General features: G+C 42.5%; 1 protein-coding gene across 4 annotated transcripts in view; it reads right to left on the reverse strand.

The window, feature by feature from the left end:
• Positions 1-2617: 2617 nt before the first annotated feature.
• The window catches only part of Eif4enif1 (eukaryotic translation initiation factor 4E nuclear import factor 1), a 45482-nt gene continuing 26707 nt past the window's right edge, over positions 2618-21392 (reverse strand). For 3 of the 4 annotated variants that reach the window (XM_055623816.1, XM_055623815.1, XM_055623817.1), the window contains exons 8-19: positions 19233-19368; positions 18847-19026; positions 17497-17729; positions 13433-13504; positions 12891-13074; positions 11855-11934; positions 11103-11242; positions 8518-8602; positions 7094-7226; positions 5552-5896; positions 4977-5141; positions 2619-4320 (exon numbers count right to left, since the gene is read on the reverse strand). In XM_055623816.1, coding sequence (XP_055479791.1) covers positions 4082-4320; positions 4977-5141; positions 5552-5896; positions 7094-7226; positions 8518-8602; positions 11103-11242; positions 11855-11934; positions 12891-13074; positions 13433-13504; positions 17497-17729; positions 18847-19026; positions 19233-19368 — 1992 coding nt within the window. In that variant the 3' untranslated portion in view covers positions 2619-4081. Of the gene's footprint in view, positions 4321-4976; positions 5142-5551; positions 5897-7093; positions 7227-8517; positions 8603-11102; positions 11243-11854; positions 11935-12890; positions 13075-13432; positions 13505-17496; positions 17730-18846; positions 19027-19232; positions 19369-21392 lie in introns of all 4 variants that reach the window. The other variant, XM_055623818.1, reaches the window with a different exon arrangement.

Genomic DNA, 21392 nt, shown 5'->3' on the forward strand with positions numbered 1-21392 from the left:
CGAGGAGTTCAGGATCATGCTTGATGGTGTGGTTAGTTCAAGTTTGACTTTGACTTCATAACAAAATACATTTACCTTTTCTTTTATTTGGGACTTATATGGTTCTGAAGGGAAGATATAGTTTGTGTCAGGAACACTGGCTGGAAATGTGCGGCCAGTTGTTGGGATCCAGGTCAGGTATTTCCAAGTTTTTGGCTTCTTATCCAAAAAATTGAAACTAAGTCCTCACAGGGATTTGCATTTAGAAGCAAGTAAGTTTATTTGGAGTAAAACAATAGTGTAGATTATGGGGGGTAGCTACACTGTCAAAGGTTGACTTCAGGCCGAGTGGGAGTACTCAAGGATGTAGTGCTATACAGCCCAGGCTCTCAAGCTGTCTAAAGAAAGGGGCTGGTTACCAATGCAGAGTTTGGGGTTCTCTATTTTTAAAATCTTTTAAAAGTTGTTTTATTTTTATATATTTAGAGACAAGGTGTGTGTTGTCTTGGTGTCCTGGAACTACCCTTGTAGACTAGGCTAGTCTTTTGTTGTTGTTGTTGTTGTTAAAAGATTTGTTATTTATATAGTATTCTGCCTGCATGTTCTTCTGCAGGCCAGAAGAGGGCACCAGATCTCATTATAGATGGTTGTGAGACATGTGGTTGCTGGGAATTGAACTCGGGACCTTTGGAAGAGCATCCAGTGTTCTGAGCCATCTCTCTACTCCCCAAACCAGCTAGTCTTGAACTCACTGAGGTGATTCCTCCTACTTCTGCTTCCGAGTGCTAATTAAAGAAAGGCACATGCCATGATGCCTGTCTTGGTGTTTTCTATTTTATTTATAGGTTATATATTCATTTTTCCTATTGCATGTCACTTCCCGAGTTACATCTAGATTGTCATCTATACACCCAGTCATGAGTAGGCATAAGGTGTTATGTTAGATTCCCCTCCAAGTGATTTAGACGACAGTTTACGTTACTGCATATGCACCTAGAACCAGGTAAGGCCAGATCAGTCCTAGTCATACCTATAATAATGGGAATACTCTTTTTTTTTTTTAAAGATGTATTTGTTTATTATCTATACATTGTTCTGCCTGCACCTGTGCTTACGCATTAGAAGAGGGCACCAGATCTCATTACGGATGGTTGGGAGCCCCCATGTGGCTGCTGGGAATTGAATTCAGGACCTGTGGAAGACCAGCCAGTGCTCTTAACCTCTGAGCCATCTCTCCAGCCCCATGGGAATACTCGTTAATAGTGACTTTCTAGGTCTGTTATTATGGGCAAATCCATATTACTGTTCAGAGATGGGAATATGTGTAGCCTGATGGAGGTGAAGGTTTGAAAGGGGTTCAAGGGGTAACTAGGTGTGGCGTTTGAAGTGTTTTATGTGCATAGTTAATTATGAGAAGATAGCGTAACGCAGTCCAAAAATAGAGCCAGGTTAAATAAACTCTTAAGTTTCCCTGCCTCTGGAGGGGTAAATTCTTTATTTTTTTTTGGCTTTGAGACAAGGTTTCAGCCATGTGGTCATGGCGCACGCCTTTAATCCCAGCGCTTGGGAGGCAAAAGCAGCAGTGATTCCGATGCCAGCGTGGTCTGCGGATCGGATACTAGGATACCCAGGGCTGCACGCAGAAGAAACCGTTTTCTAAAAACAAACAAGGAGACAAGGTCCCAGCTATGTAACTCTTCCGGCTGGCCTTTAAGGGATGCTCCTGTCCCTCCTCCCAACTGTTGGGAAAAAGCATACTCCACTTCACCCATCGAGGTGCGTTCTTACAACCCTTCTCCTGTTGTCTAAGGAAGTCTGGTGGTTTGAGTCTTATGGCATGGCTTAAATTTCCTGTTTTGTTTTCTTGGCTTCTATTCTGCACCATTTATTAGTTAGGATGCTAAAGCTTATTGAAGAGAGAAGTATTAGATTCATCATTGAAATGGCATTTTCATAGATTCTTACCTATTCTATTTACTACAGCTTGTTAGCTTTTTGGGGTAGCTAACTCCTTTTGAAAATCAAAAAATGTCTGCAAGAACCTTGAGCTGAGTAATATCCAGAGTATAGTAATTTCTTGTTGTTTTTGACAGTGTCGTACTATGTAGCTCTAAGAAACTATCAAATCATTTTTCTCATTAGGTTGCTGAGAAAGGCAATAGAGCTGAAGAACTTTTTATTCCTGTAAATTATCTTTATGTCTCATTCCATAACGCTTGTAAGAGTGGCAAGACCCAGCCCCTATGTATACTCTTCCCACTTTGATTCATGTCTTCCAAAGGATTCGTTGTTCCTCAACTTCCTTTGGGAAGCACTGTTATTTCTCTTATCTCACATGCCCTCTTTCATGTTGGTTTTTATTTTTCATTTATGTATATATGGGTGTTTTGCCTTTGTGTGCCTGGAACTGGAGTGACAGATGTGAGCCATCATATGGGTTCTTGAGACGAAGCCTGGGTCTTCTAGAAGAGCAGGCAGTGCTACTGTAGTTCCATCTCTCCTGGCCTGATGTAGGTTTGTGTGCTTATTTCGTATTTAAGCTTCTCTTAAGCCTTGGTTTTTCTCATCTTTCCAGCCCCAAGTACTCATCTGATGCATACTAGATGACAACAAACTTGTTCCAAAGACCCCTTTCCCCGAGTGTGGCTGGAACCTCCGGCTGGCTGGCCTGGAGCTCCAGGTGATCCTCCTGCGTTAACTTGATGAAGTAACTGGAGTACACTCGTGAGGCACCGCACCTGGCTTAAGACCTCTGTTTTTGCCCTAAGCATTTCTTCCTGTTTGTTTTTCTGTAAGGCCCTAGCCCCTGGAACACTGTCTTTATGTATTGAAGTTTCAGGTAGGCAAAACTGACCATTAACTCTTATAGCTTCTTCCACCTTTCTTCAGTCTGTCTAGCTTCTGCTTAGGCTTAATGCCCTTGCTTCCTTTCTGCTTCATCTTGCCAGTTAGTCTGTGGCTTCATTTGTCTTAATCTGTTCTACCAGCTTCAACCTGACGCGTCCTCTGTTGCCTCAGCCGGACACGTGGGGAAAGTGCACTAGTGTTCCTCCATTGACAGTTGCAATTGCTTTTCCAGATTCTTTTGTGTCAATCTACACAGCAGGTTTCTGAGGCTGAGGAGTCTCTAAGAGCCTGAGCATATCTAATAAGCTTGGAAGCACGAGATTGCACTCATCTTAATTCACAGCCAGGCATTGTTGAAGAGTGATCCCTTGTCTCCCAGTGCAGAGCAGAGTGGGCATTTGAAAGATTATACTATTGTCAAGACTTGGGAGGGAGCCACAGACTATGTTTATCCTTATAGTAAAAATCTGACAGAGTACTATGAAAGAAAGAGAATGGTTTAATTTTAATCTCTACAGTGGAGTTAAAATAGCATATATGGCCCCATGTCCATAATTACCTAGTAATTGGGTAAATTAACGTGAAAATAAGTGTAAGAAAAGGATTGGAAAACCTTTAGTTAAGATACCCTTGTATTTGCTACAATCTATACTTTATGTTCAGGAAAAACTCCAGAACTTCTAAGCTAAAATCAAATATCTTGTTTCTGTGTTAGAAACTGAGATTCATGGGGGAAATAAACACAGTACCAGTTACTTTGTTCACACACGTGGCATATGCAACTTTAATAAACCAAAAGAAAAAGTCCCAAATATACAAGTGAAAAAAAAAAAAATCCAAACAGTTGACACAGGCCTAACTAATAGCTACTTTATGTACAGCTGTATGTATAAGTTCAAAAAAGCTATCCTATATGTATGTACAAAAGTCTATACACAGGTCTGTACATAATAAGGGTCTATACATTTTATTTTCTTAGAACCCTTAGGTGTCACCTCTAGACACCAACACTTCATTCACATATTTTATAAAAGAAAGACTTTACAGGACTGACAATACTGTGCCCCCCCGTACGTGGACCATGTAGGCTCCATTTGATAATTTAGTAGCCTTCTGTCATAATGTAGGTATGTGGGTCCCCTAAACATCTTCACACAGTGTGCTCCAATCTAAAAGCCCATAAACAAAGATGGGGAATGAGTCATGACCAGGGTGCCACCACAGGTCCAGACATGGGTGAGCCTGCCCACCCTGCTCACTGTCTGTATTCCAGTTCATCTACACTGATGACTTTGGTAGGCATGGAGGGCAGAGGCTGCTGTAGCACATCTGAGCCAAACCATTTGGCAAGGCCCACAGGGGAGCTGCTCCTTTGGCTGGTGCGATGCTCTAGCTGGGAGTGCATGTGGGGCAGGCCTGACCTGCTGGGCACGTTCTGAGGAGTCTGAACGCTGAGAGCTGCTGCCTGGGAACCAGAGCCTGGAGGATGCAGAACTAGAGAGAGAAAAGAGTCAGTGAACCAAAGTTGTTCTATACTAGGCCTTGCTTCATCCACACCCCACCCACAGAACTCCATGAGTCTACCAAGAAAGCGCTTAGATAATCCAATCCCTGCTGTCACTATTGGTAGTATTTTCTGACTTACTTTGCTTGAATAGTTTGTTACTTTTAGGGGTGGAAAGTCTACCAGAGGATTTAACCCAGGCCTTCCCAAACAAGTGCAGAATGCTAGACAGGAAAGCTAAAGGTACCTGGAGCCATCAGTTAGTTACCTAAACACACCAAGGCTGACAGGAAAGATCTCCAGAGGATTTAACCCAGGCCTTCCCAAACAAGTGCAGAATGCTAGACAGGAAAGCTAAAGGTACCTGGAGCCATCAGTTAGTTACCTAAACACACCAAGGCTGATCAGGAAAGATCTCCAGCCTTTCAGGAGGTGAAAGACAAAGCCAGAGCAGGCCCGGCTCCCACTGTCCTTGTAGTAATAATAACTCCAGAGACCTTAAAGGTCAGCTTACTTCACTTGCTTTTCTAGTGACACCTGTCCTTTGAAGGACAAGCTAAGGAATGGGGTCAATGAAAATATTGCTACTGAAAATGTCTCAAACTTCTGGTGTGGTCCGTTAGCCCATCCTATCCTCAAACCTCACCTGAACGCTGTAGCTGCTGCTGCATCACTGCCAGATGCAGAGGGGTCCCAGGACGAGGGCTTAGGAGAGGGTGACTAGCAGCAGAGAAAGGGTACAAGGGTTGACCCAGCAGTGGGCCAGATAGTCCCTGTAAAGGAGCCATGTCCATCCCAGGAGGAAGCACACCTGATGGGGGAGATGAAGAAACTTCTGAGAAGTTGGGTCAGTATACACAGACATTTCAAAATTTGCCAAACATTGTTGTTGATTTAGAAACTTACAAGAATAAAAATGTGGGTGTAGTGGTGCCCCTCCCCCCCTTAAAAAAAAAGGGGTTTTAATCCCTGGCTGTCCTCAAACTCACATCCACCTGCCTTCTGACTGCTGGCATTAAAAAGCCTGTGCCAGCACTGACTGGCAGGTTTCCTAATCATTTCATGGGCTAAAGGGGTGAGACTGCTTTGGACCTACTGCCCAGTATTTAGGTAGAAGAATCTAGTATGTTCTTTTTGGAATACCTGCCATAATGTAACACTTTTATTAGTGGCAGCAATTTTTATACTAGGACCAATGCCCATACCCAATCAGAAACTCACCAGCTTGGAGCAAACTTGGAAGATGCTGTGGATGTACTCCTTGGGCTATCAACCTTTGGACTAACCCAGGGTGAAGCTGGTGAGCAGGCCGAACAATAGGAACATGAGGGACGAGGGGAACTTGGTGGGTAGGTCGGAGAAAAGGTGTTCCTGGAACCGGGGATGCCAAGGTGGGCGTTTTCCTTCCAGCTGCTTTAGGTCGATAATCTTGTTCTTTGGTATAACGGTTGGTCTGGGACAGTGGGGTAGGGCACGAAGACCGCTGTAATGTCGAAAGTTTAGGATTTGTCGTAGGAGAAGAGTCTTGATCAGTATTGGGTATGGGATTGGATGATAGCAGGTTCTCTGTAAGGATTCAATCACAGAATATTTTGGTATTGACATCCTTTTCCAACTTACTTCAGTTCCCATCAACCCAGCAAAACTTAGTTTTTAAAAAGCTGGCAGTTCTTGTACACCTGCAACTCTAGAAGCCCAGGAGAGCTGACTTATGGTCACAGGGCAGGAAGGCCTTGAGCTGGGACTGGATGCCAAAATTGTTTTAATCATGGATTAGATGGATACGGATAGGTGTTTTGCCTACACGTATGTCTGTGCACCATGTGACTTCAATGCTCACAGCGGGCCAGAAGATGATGCTGGATACCCTAGGGCTGAAATCACAGATGGTTGAGAGCTTCCATGTAGGTGCTGGGAATTGAACCCAAGATCTGTAGAAGAGGAACCCGTGTTCTGACCCATCTTTCCAGCTTGTAGAAGCTAAGTTTTAAGGACTTGAAATTTTTTTTTGCTGGAATAATGGACATCTGATATTGTTTTCCTTTCTTGAGGGGAGCAACTCTACCACTGAGTTCCATTCCCAGTGCATGAAGGATTTTTGACACAGCCCAAAAAACCTTGACATACTATTTCAAAGCAAAAAGCACAAGTTGTCAGGTGTATGGATGATGATCCGAGGATTTGGAAGGCAGAGACCAGTAGATGTCTGTGAGCTTGAGGTTAGCCAGGGATACACAGTGAGATCCTGTCTCAAATAAAGCAAAACCAAACAAACAAAATCCATAACAAGTTTAGCCCTAGTGCTTGGGACAAAAGGCAAGGAGTGGATCCAGTATACAGCCAGTTTGGGCCACACAGCTCCGGAGACCTTGTCCCTCAAAACAAAACAGCTTGGATTAGAGAACAGATCAGCAGTTAAAGCACTGATGTTCTTGAAGAGACCTGCTCCCAGAACCCACATGGTGGCTCCCACCGACTTGTGGCTCCAGTTGTAGGGCCCTGATGTCCTCTGGCTTCCTTGGGCACTGGATGCACATGGTGCAGACATATCACAGGCAGTGCACAAAAATGTTACAAAGAGCTGAACTGTATTAAACCAAATGCTGCTGTTGTTCAGCTTGGAAGACTAGTAAGAATCATAAACTAAAACACCTTTATCCAGCTGGCCACAATGTTAAGTGAACAAGTTGACTGTGAGCTCACCAACATCTCCCTGACACTGCAGTCATGCATGCCTATGCTCTGACACAGGGCAGGCCGTACCTTCGCTGGCCTTCTGCGTATCCTCTTTACCATCACCAGGAACCACTGTTCCTGGTGCTATTTCCTCCTTGCTTTTCTCTCTGCTTTCATACATCTTCCGGATCACTGAGGTAGGGGTGAAGGAAGGGGAAAGCTGCAGAGAAGAAGAGGCAGACTCAGCATATTCAAGTGCCTTTCCCTAATACTAAGCCAGTGCTTTTTTTTTTTTTTTTTTGTTTTTTGTTTTTTTTTTGTTTTTGATACAGGGGATTAAACCTAGGGTCTTAAACATGCTTGGGAGCCCGTGACTACTGGGCTATGAAGCACCTGCCCTTGGTGTTCAACAAGGTGAAGAGACCCCATTTCACCTACACTGGCAGAGGCAGTTCTAATGTTCTGGTCTATATAGCTACTGGAAGAAAATACAAAGGAGCAAGTAGTCGTTGTCCTAAGAGCTTCAGTCCTTGTTCACAACCCTGTAAAAATGTATCTGTTTCTGTTCTGTTTATCCAAGCCTGAGATGGGGCTAGAAAGAGGACGGGTATGGCTGGAACTATGCCTTGGTAAACAGGGAAGGGATATTTCAGAGCCAACCTCAATCTATGCTACCCCTTGTTCTTAGTATTTTTATTTTTAAAATTACATACAAGAAAAATACAAGGTATCTTAAGGTTTCGCCATCTACTAGGACTTACCATTCATTGAGGGTCTTCTTTCCTGTTGGTTTATTTCCTAATGACTTTATTATGCATGTGCCCAAAAATTTCAAGGCAGGAGACAGGCCTAACTCATGAATAAAACTACTTCCAGAGTTTCTCTACAGCAAGCGCCTTTGAGTGCAGAGACCCATATGGAGTCCTGAAGCACAGGACAGTTGTTTTCTCCCCTTGCCTGCCAACTTTGGGTAATGAAGGTCTATGAGCTAGACCTATCACCACAGATAAACCCATTACAGAGGGAGAGCAATGTGTGGACTTGCCGGCATGTTCACTGGCCCCTGTAATATGAAGAGTCACTCCTCTCTCATCTCCTGCTGTACCTTATTCCTTCTACTTCCCCATACCAGCTATTTTGGTTTGTTTTTTAAGACAGGGTCTCATTAGGCCCTAACATAGGCCCAGGTTGGCCTTAAACTCAGAAATACATTTGCCTCTGCCTCCCAAATGCTGGGATTAAAGGCATGTGCCACCAGTCCAGGCCCAGCTGTTTAAGCACTGAAGGCTTCTTGTGTCCTGGTGCAAGTACATCTATCTGCTAGAATATACTTTCCTCAACGTAGAAAATGTTCTTTACTAGAATACTGGGTTAGGGGAAGACCTAATAGACAAGATGTACAAAATCAGTACTCCTATGGAAGGCATTCAGAGACATGGGACACGCTGGTACAACACAGAGAGCAAGATGGAGAAATGTTAAAAGTCAGGCAGTTACTAAAGGTCACTGACCATGCTTGTGATGGAGGCAGCCGGAGCTGGGGAAGAGGAATTTCCTCGGTGCATGGGTGCTGGTGACTTTGTCACTCGCTGTTGCCTGTCAACAAATCAATTAACAGCGTCAGCTCCAAGCTACTTGAATGCCAAGTTCTAAAACCATGTAACTCAAGACCAGTCCAAGAACTTACTATACTGTCACTTACCCAAACATTCTCAAACATTCAAAATATGAAAAACTATATGCTAAATTCTGAGGGAAGGAAAAAAGCTCTTTGTAGTAGGAACAGTCAATAACCTGAGGCAAACCAGGGGATATCAGTGAAGACACAAATAAGTTATAGTGGGAAAATAAAGCAGAAGGTAATAAGGATCAGAACTCCAGAGACCCCGAAGAAGTTACTTGGAGGAAGAAGCAGCATTAAGCTAGGTGAGAGCAGTGTGAAGCTAAAGAGAAGCTGGAGTGGTGGCGCACTCCTTTAATGGCAGCACTTGGGAGGCAGGTGGATCTTTGTGAGTTTGAGGCCAGCCTGGTCTACAGAGAGTTCTAAGACAGTCAAGGTTACACAGAGAAACCCTGTCCCAGAGGTAAGAGGGGGTTAGAAGAAGCGTTCAGGCAGAGAGCACAGGGAATCAAGAGTATGAAGGGTCATCTACACTGGTACATAGTTTAATTCTGGACTACAATTAGTAGGGTAGCTAGAAGCCTTCATTGGGGGTTGGTATACTCCAGAGGGTAGGGGGTAGCAGTAATTAACAGTGCCTGCAATGCAACTGATGCTCTGTATCCGAGATAGTATTTCAAATCAAACCGTCAACTGGGAGCATCAGATATTTTATAACCCAGTTAAATTCATCACACCTGATCTATGCCTATGATCAAGAGACCTGTCAAAGTCAATGTAGACCAGACTGACTTTGAAATCAGACACCCTCCTGCCTCTGCCCCCCAAGTGCTGGGATTTCTATCCCTAGCTATTCTATTTATTCTCCTTTAGCCTGGGGAAAGACAGAAAACAGGGCTGACATGAAAATTTGGTAGACAAAAAAGCTTACGTGTGCTCACTGGCTAGTGAGTACCTCATTGTGCTTACAGGCAATGACTATAATCCTCTGAATCAGGTAAGTATGGGATCCTAAATCTGTAAGCTTTCCAATGGAGTTAAAAACAACTCCATGCTACCCTAAGAGGAAGTCTCAGCACATGTGCAATGTATTCTAAGTGTACATGGGAAAGATCCCCAAACCTGGAGGGTTCAGATTCACATAATTTATCACTCACTCCTTATTGTAAACACTGTTAGGCAACACTGTCAGTACTAAAGACACAACAGGAACAGAACAAATGAAGTCTCTAGGAAGTTATACTCTTATGCTGTAGGCCAAAAAACAAACATAATCAAAAAATCCAGCATGCACAAGGTATCGTACAATTTAAGAAAAGAATGAAGCAAACAAAAGAACCAAGCTATGCTGGAGAGATGACTCAGCAGTTAAAATGCTTTTCAAGAGGGTTCAACTCCCACTACCCACTACCTTAGCTCCAGTTCCAGTTAGCCTTCTGACCTCTTTGGGATTCTGTACACACACTATGGCACAATAAACTCACAAAGACACATGCAGTCTCATGTGGAAAGTGCATACATACACAGTAAATAAAATAAATCTTAAAAAAGCTCTCATCCATTAGCTCTACCAGCAAACTGTTGTAACAATCCTACATTAAGAGAATCTGAAAGTTAGAATCCCAGCATACAAGAGGGAAAGGCTACACAGTTCAAGGCCAGTGATACTGAGGCCATGAATCAAAAGCCCAAGGGCTGAGCTCAACATAATGGCACACACAATGCCATCACTCCAGAAACAGACACAGGAAGATTGATGGGAATTCCAGTTTAGCCAAGTAGGTGTGAGTGTATAACAGAGTGCATGTCCAAGGCCCTGAGTTCAATCCCCAGTACTGTTAAAAATCAAAACAGAACAAAAAACCGATAGAAATACTGATAGTATTTTTAAATAGTTAAATTTAAAAGATATATTTACTTGTAATAAATTGTAAGGTCCAATTCTGAGATATTGGACTTTCTGACTATTTAGTTAACTGAAACCCAAAAATCATTTAAAAAATAAGAATACAAAACAGCCAGGCGGTCGAAGGTGGTGCACACCTTTAGTCCCAGCACTTAGGAGAGAAGAGGCAGGGCCAATCTCTGAGTTCAAGGTCAGCCTGGTCTATAGAGTACGTTTCAGGACAGCAAAGGCTACATAGAAAAACCTTGTCTCGAAAGACCAAAAATATAAGACAAACAGAAAAACTATACAAAATTATAAAACAAAATTAAGGTACTAATTATTTTTAAAGGTTAGACAGTGGTCACTTCTGAGGGAGACAAAATGATAATACTGGCTAAGGGCACATGGCATGATCCTAGACAACTCAACTGTACTTCTACTGAGAGCATCTGCAGTGGGATGGAATTTGTACCTTACACTTGGATTAGCATATGCAACAGGTTATTTTTATGATATATGATTTACCAATCTCATGAAGACTGTATTTACAAATCAGCACCCGAACCTGCCTAAGTAGGATTATTTACCTGCTTCTGAGTCCATCTCTGGTTCTGTCCACTTGTGGTTTGCTAAAACCAGGCTGGTAGAAAGGTGCTGTCTGTACTGCAAGGTCATGCGGTAGGGCCAGCCCCTCCAAGGCAGCCTGCTGCAGTTCTAGCTGGCTCATCTGCTCAGCAGAGAAAGCAGGGAAAGACAGTCAAGGACAAGCCAGTTCAATGCATTGCCACAAAGGTCTGCCTCATGGTTTAAACAGTAGTAAGAAAACTGACTACTATAAATAACTAAGTAAGTTATGCTGCTGTCTACGGAATGATATTTTAAAAATTTATATATTATAAATATATAAGATATATTTATATATAATACAAATTATATTTATATTTAATAATTTTAAGATTTTATATATAGCTCAGTGGTTAAGAGCATTATTACTACTGCAGAATATCCGGGTTCAATTCCCAGACCCACATGGCAGTTCACAACCATCCATAACTCTAGGTCCAGGGGATCCGATGCCTTTTTGAAAATTCCTTGGGCAATGAGGTACACAAGTGGTATACAAACATATATGGAAGTAAAACATTCATACACATAGAATAAGTAAATCCTAAAGTTTTTTTTTTTTTAATGTAAACAGTACTCATCACTTAGCAATTTTCTCCTCTGTATGAACTTCAACTATAGTCACTGCAGAACAAACCACGTATTTCATTGTCATATAATTCCTCTACTCCATAACCAAGAGCAAGGGTGAAGGGGAAAAGAGACTGGGTCTGACCTGGGCTGTGACAGGGCTCATGGGCTTGCGCATGCCTTGGAATGGATCTCCAAGTAGCTGCTGGGGTCCTGATGGGAAACCTGCAGGAAATTTCAGAATCAATGATCATCAAGCATTAGAGCCCAGGACAGCACCCCACCAGCATGTTGGCCCTTGGTTAACAGGAAGTGTTGCTGCTTTGGCCTGATAAGACGCCCCTTTGCCCCTCTGTTCCCACAACATGTATGTGGATCTTAACCAGAGCTCTTAATGGCCTCACTATTGCTGTAACCTTCCACTAAGCTGTCTCCTTTGTCCTTTTTCAGCTCTCTAGCCAACAACATTTCTATTCAGCAAACTGTCCATGCGTGTCAAGCCAGCTGAAGCTTAAGCTCAGACTCTTTCCACACAACTTTATACAACTATGGACAAATATTAAGGCATATGACTGGCAAAGGGAATGAGCCAGCAGCCTCCAGTGGTTCGGTGGTAGAAACATTAAGGCAGCCGCAGCTGCTTCTTCCAGGCACGTTCTCAAACAACTACAGGCTTTCACAGCTCACCATTTATCAATTTCAGTGGCATGCCAAAAAAAAAAATCATTACTCTGTGACTGGCTGGCCTGTGTAGCCTCAAACTCATTATTTAGCCCAGGGTGGCTTTAAAACTTAAGATTCTCCTGACTCATCTCAAATGCAGACACTACAGAGTGTACCGTCATTACTCCTGGCTTTCCTAAAGTTCTTTATTGAGGAGAGACCTAAGGATCCAAATTAATTATTTTCAGCTGAATTCTCTGTAAAGAGCTATATAAAGAAGTTTACTATGAACATGTTGACTTCACTCTCTACAGAAATCATATAACACATTTATATATTTCCTTTAAAATTCTTTAAGCATACCCTTCAAAAAGACTGCAAGTCTAGGGAACAAGTATAACCTACCTGGACACAAGTGGAAGATAGATATGCTTAAGAGCAGTTACTGAGTTGGGAACCTACATCAATGTCAGGCATGAGGCTCTGGGTTCAACCCCAGCACTGAAAGCACTAGTTACCAATTGGTGATGGTATCCTTGGATGAAGGTAATCTGCTGAGGCTGCGCGAGTCTGAAACACCTGTGTCATAGGAGGAGAGGGCGCTCTTTGGCTCAATAAAGATGCGGTAGGCTCCAAGCTTCCCATAAGGCCACTGAGAAGATTGGAAGAAGCAGGTCTCTGAACTGGCTGACCCAGAAGTTCCTGTAGGCAGAAATGTCAGATCATTGTAACAAACCTACTTTTTCCTTCTAGTCAAAAAAGTTTGGAAATATGAGTTCCCTTTTGGACGCTAGCCACTGACTCTCTCATGCAATATTGAGGATCTGGAATCTGTACACACAAGGCATTTTACCATATGTTTAGCTACCAATTTGCTTTACATCAGTCCTGTAAATACAGATTAGGCACTCAAGTTCCACAGAAAATACAAACATCTGGAAACATTCAAAGCCATCATGTCCAGCCCACTGGTATTAGAATAGCATTCCCAGCAATAGTTTATCTCTGATTGCTGCAACACATCGGTCACTTTGAGGCACCAGTGTAAGACTTAACATACCTGTAGAATGTTTTTAGGGACAGGCTGGCCTGGAATCTCAGCAGGGGCCAACAAGTGACTTTCAAGGTTTCGCTAAAAAGAGAAATAAAGGAAGAAAACTGGTTGCAACTTCAACACAATGTATATACTGGAGACCACAAAAATACAGCAAATACTACCAAAGAGTCGACAATTAAACAGCAGAAAGTTATTCAAGTCACAGAAAAGAGTAAATTTAAAATTAGAGACATACAGCTGGGCACAGTGGTGCACTCTTGAAAAAAACCTAATAATAAATAAAAGAAAACAAACCACCACTAACAAACATGACAGACTAGGCATGATGGTAGTGCTAGCTACTCTTTCTGGTGGCTGAGGCAGAAGGATCAAAGTTTGAGGCAAGCTTGGGTGGCACAAAACATGGCTAGGAAGGTAGACAAGAGGCACAATAATTGTCTAGAATGTAGGAGGTCCTGGACTTGTTCCTAAGAGTCACAAAAATAAGGAACAACAAATAAATTTGGTCAGAATTGTTACTGTTTCAAAGTTTCAATTGGGCATGGTAGCACATGCCCTTAAATCCCAGGTGGAACTGAGTTCAAGGATAGCCTGGAATACATGGTGAATTCCAGGATAGCCAAGGCAACATAGAGAAACCCTGTCTCAAAACAAATCCCCCCAAACCCCAGAAACTTTTCTTAAAAAAATATTTATTATCTTTATGTATATGAGCGCTTTATCGACATGTGCGCCTGGCCACCAGAAAAGGGCATCAGATCACATTATAGATGGTTGTGAGCCATCATGTGGTTGCTGGGAATTGAACTCAGGACCACTGACAGAGCAGACAGTGCTCTTAACCTCTGAGCCATCTCTCCAGTCCAACCCCAGAAACTTAATGTTACTATTTTAAGTTTAGGCTCATATGCAGGATAAAATTCAGTCTCCCCTCTGCTCTGAATCTGGCAATGGTTTTGCTGTGTATATCTAACCTGAACTCCTACTGCCTGCCCAGATACTGTGCGGCCACTGAACTCAGCAGTTCCTTATATAATTCCCCTTCCATTAGATGGCTCTGTGAAAGTCCATAGAAGGTTCCAAGCCTTTTATTGTTGGTTTCAGAATTGAGGCTACATGCAGATGATTCTAATAAATAGGCGACTTCATACATGGCTTAGCATATTGTAGGAGAGCCTGTAATCCCGTGTATGCAGTGTGGGATACCCTTCAGTACTTACTCAGATGAGAACTAGTGTCCTGCAGCAGTGACTGAAGACACTGACTTGGGTCAGCAGTAGACCAGGATCTCACACATAAAACAAGCGACATGGATGCATTCTGCGTTTGTATAAATATTTATCTAGCTACTTTTATACCATCCTTCTTATCAGCATGTGTCTGAGGCTCAGTCCCTCACCATACCCTAAACTAGATATACATAAAACTCCAAAATTAAACCAACTGCACTCAAAACTCAGGGTCAATATTGTGCAATAAAATAAAAAGGTTAAGATATGAAATACTGAATTTACTTCTCTCTCTCCCCTTCTTTTTCTTTCAAGACAGAGTCTATCTAGGTAACCCAGGTAAGCCTCCCCTCCTGCTTCCTCCTCCCAACAGCTCCTACCTTCTTTGCCCCCACTTCTTTGGAGGCTCACATGAAAGGAAAAACAACCCTATGACGAACTGAATGAAAAAAACGAGTCAGTGCCAACACCCCAAGGTAACAGAAAGGAAACCTGAATTACATGGCAGCCCTGGTTTTTATGACCCAGGTCTTGCTGTATAGCTCATACTAGCATAAATTTACCAGGCAGCTCAGGTTGGCCTTCAATTTATAATCCTGCCTTAATCCCCTAATGCTAGGATGTGTACCATAATGCCTAGAAACATATGCCAATCATTTGATAGTGCGGAAATCTAATACCTCTTTGGATGAAAACTTGTAAACTCTGAAGTAGTTTACAAGATCATTCCCCTTTGAGTTGTATAGTATAACCTGAGATGTCCTTCAAAAGGGCAGGAGGAAAGGCACCCCTGTTTGACCTTAACTTGGCCAGATAGGAAAAGCTGAAAAATCACTCCCCTGGTACAAAAACAATTAGGGCTGGAGCAATGGATCAGCAGAAAAGTACCTGTTATCTGACAAATCAAATTCAATTCCACGACTCAGTGTGCAAAGAAAAAACCCACTCTCTCAAGTTGTCCTCTGACGTCTACACAAGTTATGGCACACATATGCCCACAAAAATATACACATGCATGCAGAATGTTTTAAAAGTGTATTAAAAAAAAAAAAAGAAGACAGTGAATCAAACATTTATTGCTGTTGACACTTTAGTTACTTGTATTTCCTAGAGTCAGGTACAGTGGTGTACCCTTGTAATCCTAGCACTCTGGGAGGCAGAGGCAGGCGGATCAACAGTGAGTTCGAGGCCAGCCTGGTCTACAAAGCCCAGGACAGCCAAGGCTACACAGAGAAACCCTGTCTCAAAAACAAAACAAAACAAATCTGAGGAGGAAAAATCCAGTTTGACAGATCTGATATACACAGCAGCTGAGTGTAGGCTTCATTTTCAGATCTGTCTTCTTCCTCATCAAAAATATCACCAAGGAATAGTGTAATATGAAAACCATGGCTGAAACCACTCTCTGAACACTGTTATGATAGAAATCAGTACATTGTAATAAACCTGCATTAAGGGGCTACAGTGATGGCTCAGCCATTAAAGGTAGGCTCACAACCAAAAATATAAACCTGCATAAACTAGCTTTATGCACAGAAATTAAAAAAACAAAACAAAACAAAACGTGGGAAAGAATCAGCTAGGCAGTGGTGGTGCACCCCTTTAATCACAGAATTCAGGAGGCAGAGGCAAACTCTTGTGAGTTGAGGACAGCCTGGTCTACAGAGTGAGTTCCAGGACAGCCAGGGAAGGCTACACAAAGAAACCCTGTCTTGAAAAACAGCAGCAGCAACAACAAAATAGTCACAGCTTTTTACTATTATTAATTTAAGAGGGTTTAACTGCCTTATAATCACTTCTTTGATATATACTTGAAAAAAAAAAAAAAAAAAAAAAAGGAGATGGGGTCTTTCTAGTCCAGGCTATCCTTTGAATGTGTAATTATCCTGCCCACACTTTCCAGCCTGCACCACATAGTCAGCTCGATCTTTCGTATTTTAAAATATCTGTTTGACTATCAAGAAAAAAGGTAATCCAAGTATCTGAGAGTGGTGAGTACAAAATGTGAAAATTAAGACATTACTATAAGAGGGGGAGAGGTGGCTCAGTGACTAAGCACGCTGGCTGCTCTTCCAGAGGACCTGGGTTCAGTTCCTAGCACCCACTTGGTTACTCATAGCCATCTGAAACTCCAGTTTCGGGGGGAGGGGGGGAATCTGACACCTCTCTGACCTCTGTGTGCACCAAACATGCACAGACAAAAATAAAATAGTACAAATAAAATTAGAGAAATCTTAAAAACATTTTACTATAAAATTCTTTTGTATGGCATGGCCAGGAGGTGGTGGTGCATGCATTTTGTCCCAGTACTCAGGAGGCAGAGGCAGGCAGACCTCTGTGAGTTTAAGGCCAGGCTGGTCCACAGAGTGAGTGCCAGAGAGACTGTCTTGAAAAACAAAAAAGCCAAACAACTGGGTCTCAGGTTGCCCTGGCTGGTCCCACGCTCCCGATCCTCTCGGATACCAGGGTTACAGGCACACAACACTATATTCAGTTCAGCTCAAGGAATACTTTCTTCTTTTCTACTTTTTGCAATGGTGACCCCACATATTAGGTATGTGTTTCTTACACCTGGGCTGTAGGCACAACTCAATTATTTTCCTTTCTTAGGAAAGGAATTCATCACCTGATTGTCCTAAACATACACATTATCAACAGATATGATTTTTCTAGCAACAAACAGCACATCCATAATTAACAAACACACACCAAAGACCAAACAACTTCTAAAGAAATTTCCAGTCTACTCAGAAGACCTTCATAAACCCATTTATTATCGCAGTGGGAGATGACAGAAACAGGGCAAAGAGGCTTGTTGAGGTTGTACTGAATACTTACACTGACTTTGGGCTGAGTAGGCAAAGTCCCGCTTGCCTTCATGGTGCTCACTAGCTTGTTGAATGCAGTCATATCTCCATCTTTCTTGAGTTGTCGATTGCTAGTTACAGCACTCAGTGTCTCCTCTAAATGTTCTGCCATGAAGGGAGTTGAAGTCTTCATTTGCTGGTCCACTTTCAAGCCCTTGAGCCCTGCTTCTACTTCTTCCACTGAAAGTACCACCCCTGAATGTGCTGAGAAGTTGAGAAAGTTCTTGTTACATTACACAAAGGCGTATTTAGTAGGAATTCTCACTGGCTGTCATGACAACTATTTCCTAACTGAAGTGAGGCTGTCAAAGGCTGACACTGAAAAGAGACAGACCGAACTCCTAAAATCAGTTTCTTCGTAGGACTAGGCTGTAAGCATATACATAGAAGAGAGGGCTGGCCATGGTGGTGCGCCTGTAATCCCAGCACTCGGCAGGCAGAGGCACAGAGCTAAGTGAGTTTCAGGACAGCCAGGACTAAAGAGACCTTGTCTAAAAAAAAAAAGGGGGGGGGGGGGGGGGGGGGGGGAGTGGCACATGCCTGGAGAGGACCCAAGTTCAATTCCCAGCACCCACACCAGACAGCTTACAACTGTCTGCAACTCCAGTTTCAGAGAACCTGTATGTCTCAGCCCACACACATACATAAAAAGACAGATATTCACATAAATAATAAAGTAAAATAATCCAAAAATATTTAGATGCTGGGGAACAGGGATAGCAGTTCATACCTATGGGGTATGAGTTTTCAAAACTTGGTAAGGTAACTACGTGGTGAGCTCTAGGACAAGAACTACAGAGACACTGTCTCAAAATTTGACCAGATTCTATGTGTCACGCAGAAAGATACCTTGTAACAAAGCTACCAGACATTGCTACCAGAGACAAGAACCCAGACAGCTCAATGGCAACAAGACTGCACCGTAGACTGACAGAACTGATGTTAAGGACTTGCTGCCTACACGACAACATGGCAAATGGAGGCACAGTTGTGAGATCAGGCAAGCTATGCTTGAGAGGACAGAAACATTCACTGGCCTGTTATAACTGGGACCTGAGGGAAAAACTGGAGGTCATTTGTACACTTTGGAGGCAGAGGCCAGAAGTTCTGAGTTATAGGTCAACCTGGCTTTATGGCAAGTTCTAGACCAGCTAGAGCTTAAAAGATTCAAGGCTATGTATGTGGCATCATGCCTGGATCCTTTTGAAAAACATTTCCCAAATCCTGCCATGTATCTGACGTGATGAGAAGCAGGACACTGGAACCATTTTTTTAAGAACATGTAAACTTAAAAGAGCTAAAGTAGATTCTTAACACTTACAGCTCTCCTTAAGTTTTTCTTTATTTGCAGAAAGGCTAGAAAGAAGAGGTTTTAAGTCCACTTTGGCTTTCTGTAGCATTTCTAAAATGTCCACTTTATTTTCAGCATGGTCTTCTGATGGTATAGGAGCAAAATAATTCCCCGAGTTCTGTCCAGGAGAGAGGACGGCTTGCTCCAGACCTGATTTTGTAAATAAACATATTCACAGTTGGTTCCATTGAGTAGTAAAAACTTCCCTTTCAAAGCATAAAAAGAACAGAAACTGAAGGCTTTTCAGTACCCAAAGCCTCTTTAATCTTACCAGATCACTAATTAATGGAGACAAAATGAAACATGGCAGGGTAGGCTCAACTGACATACAAGGATAGAATGTGAAGCTATTTTACCTGCGAGTCTCTCAAGTTCTTCATGGGGAGTGGATCCGAGGCTGCTGGATCTGCTCCCTGACCGGCTTGGGTTAGAGAACCACCTACTGAAGCGGCTGGCAGAGACTGACCCTTCTCCCAGAACATCTTCTATCATCTGATAAGAAAGACAGAGGGACTAAGGTAACAGTCTATAGGAAAGGACATGAGGTTAAACATTAAGCTGCCGACTCTGAAACTACCTTTGACAACGCTGACCCTTCTGGATCTTTTCGAGCAACTCAAATTTGGGCCTAAAACAGCACAGAGCTCTTAAGCACACAGAGCAAAACCTCCATGTTACAGGGTGCTGCAGTTCTCTACCATCTGCCGCATTAGAAAAGCCAACTTCTCAGGAGATTCAGTTTCAACACCACAACTCAACAGCACAGTGAAACAGTCTGACACTGCTGATGGCTTGAGTCAGACATTGCTTAAGATGGAACGACTGAAGGAAACCCCTGCTTCCAACCTGGTAGTCTCAGGATTAAAAGAAATATGCAGTTCAATCCTGACAACCTTGAGATGCCAAAAGATAGAAATTAGAGCTAAGAAATGATCATTATTTTAGCCAAGGGTGGTGTCACACATGTAATCCTAGTACCTGGGAAGTTGATGAGGGCAGCGAGGGTCACACACTGAGAACCTATCTCAAAAAACAAACATCAAAAGGAAAAATATACAGAAGGATAACAACTCCAGTCAAAGTGTCAAAGTGTAGCAAGCGGAGATAAAAGCACCATAAACAGTACATGTCAGCGGAACAAGTAAGTGCAGGCAAAATACAACCAATTTACTGTAAACAGGAATTATATATATTAAATATAAATACATACATATATCCCAAAACAGAAAGGAAAACAAAAACAGCCCAAAAGGTATAGTTACTGTTTCAAATGTTTAAAAATGTAAAATTTTAGGGCTGGTGACATGGTTTTAGCAAGTAAAAAGGCACCTATGATACAAGCTTGATGACCTGAAGGTGGAAGGAGACAATTCCATAAGGCTGTCCTCTGACCTCCACATACACACTGTGAGTGTGAATGCACCCACTCATATAAAAACCAAAACATTTTAAAGGTAAATTCTCCTTCCCCTCTTTTTTTTTTTTTTTGAGACAGGGTTTCTTTGTGTGTAGCCCTGGCTGTCCCAGAACTCACTCTGTAGACCAGCCTGGCCTTAAATTCAGAGACTCACCTGCCTCTGCCTCTCAAGTAGAGATTAAAGGTGTATGAAATTACACATGGCAAGTTTGGTCTTTTTAACACAGGGGGAAGCGGGGAGTCTGACAGCAAGACCTCCTTCCTACACACGAAATGAACACCATGATGACTACTAAATCAGGACATCCTTTGCTATGTCCTTCTTTGCTATCACCTGATGGAAGAGCTAGAAGTTGTGATATTTCAACTATCCTTAGTAGTTTTTTAACTGATTTAAACATATATATTTTTATATGTCTCCATATATATTTGGGAAGTGGTGATACATGCCTTTAATCTTAGCATTTATGAAGCAAAGGTAGGTGAATCTCTGAGTTCCAGGCCATCTACGGCTACACAGAGTGACCCTGTCTCAAAACAAAACAAATGATACCCTGCCCTGAAGGGGGGAAAAAAAGAGAGAGAGGGAAAAACACTAGGTCAAATTTAACCATAGTAATATGTTCCATCCTTTTTAAATTAAACTAAAAGATTATCTGAGATGGGTCTCACTATACAGTCAGGCTGGTCTTGAAATGACTATGCAGCTCCAGCTAATAACCTCAGACTCAAACTCCTTTTGTCTCAGCATCCCAAGTGCTAAGATTATAGGTGTGTACCTCCACTCCCAGATTCTATATATTTAAAAAAATTCTGTGTGTGTGTGTGTGTGTGTGTGCGCGCGCGCGCGCTATGTATATATGATGTTCTTGTGTATGGTGCACACACGTTTGGGTGTGTATGCCTGTGTGCAAGTGGTAGTCCAGAGGTTGATGACAGACATCTTCCTCCATTCCTCTCTGCTTTATAAACTGAGCCAGGGTCTCTCACTTGAACCCGTAGCTCACCAACACTGCTAGTTCAGTTAGCCAGCTTGCTCCAAGAACCCTGTCTCTACTTTCTGAGATTATAGGAGGGCCACCACACTGCCAACATTTAT

The sequence above is a fragment of the Psammomys obesus genome, unplaced genomic scaffold, assembly GCF_907164565.1.
Source record: "Psammomys obesus unplaced genomic scaffold, mPsaObe1.curated_primary_1811, whole genome shotgun sequence".
NCBI lineage: Eukaryota > Metazoa > Chordata > Mammalia > Rodentia > Muridae > Psammomys > Psammomys obesus.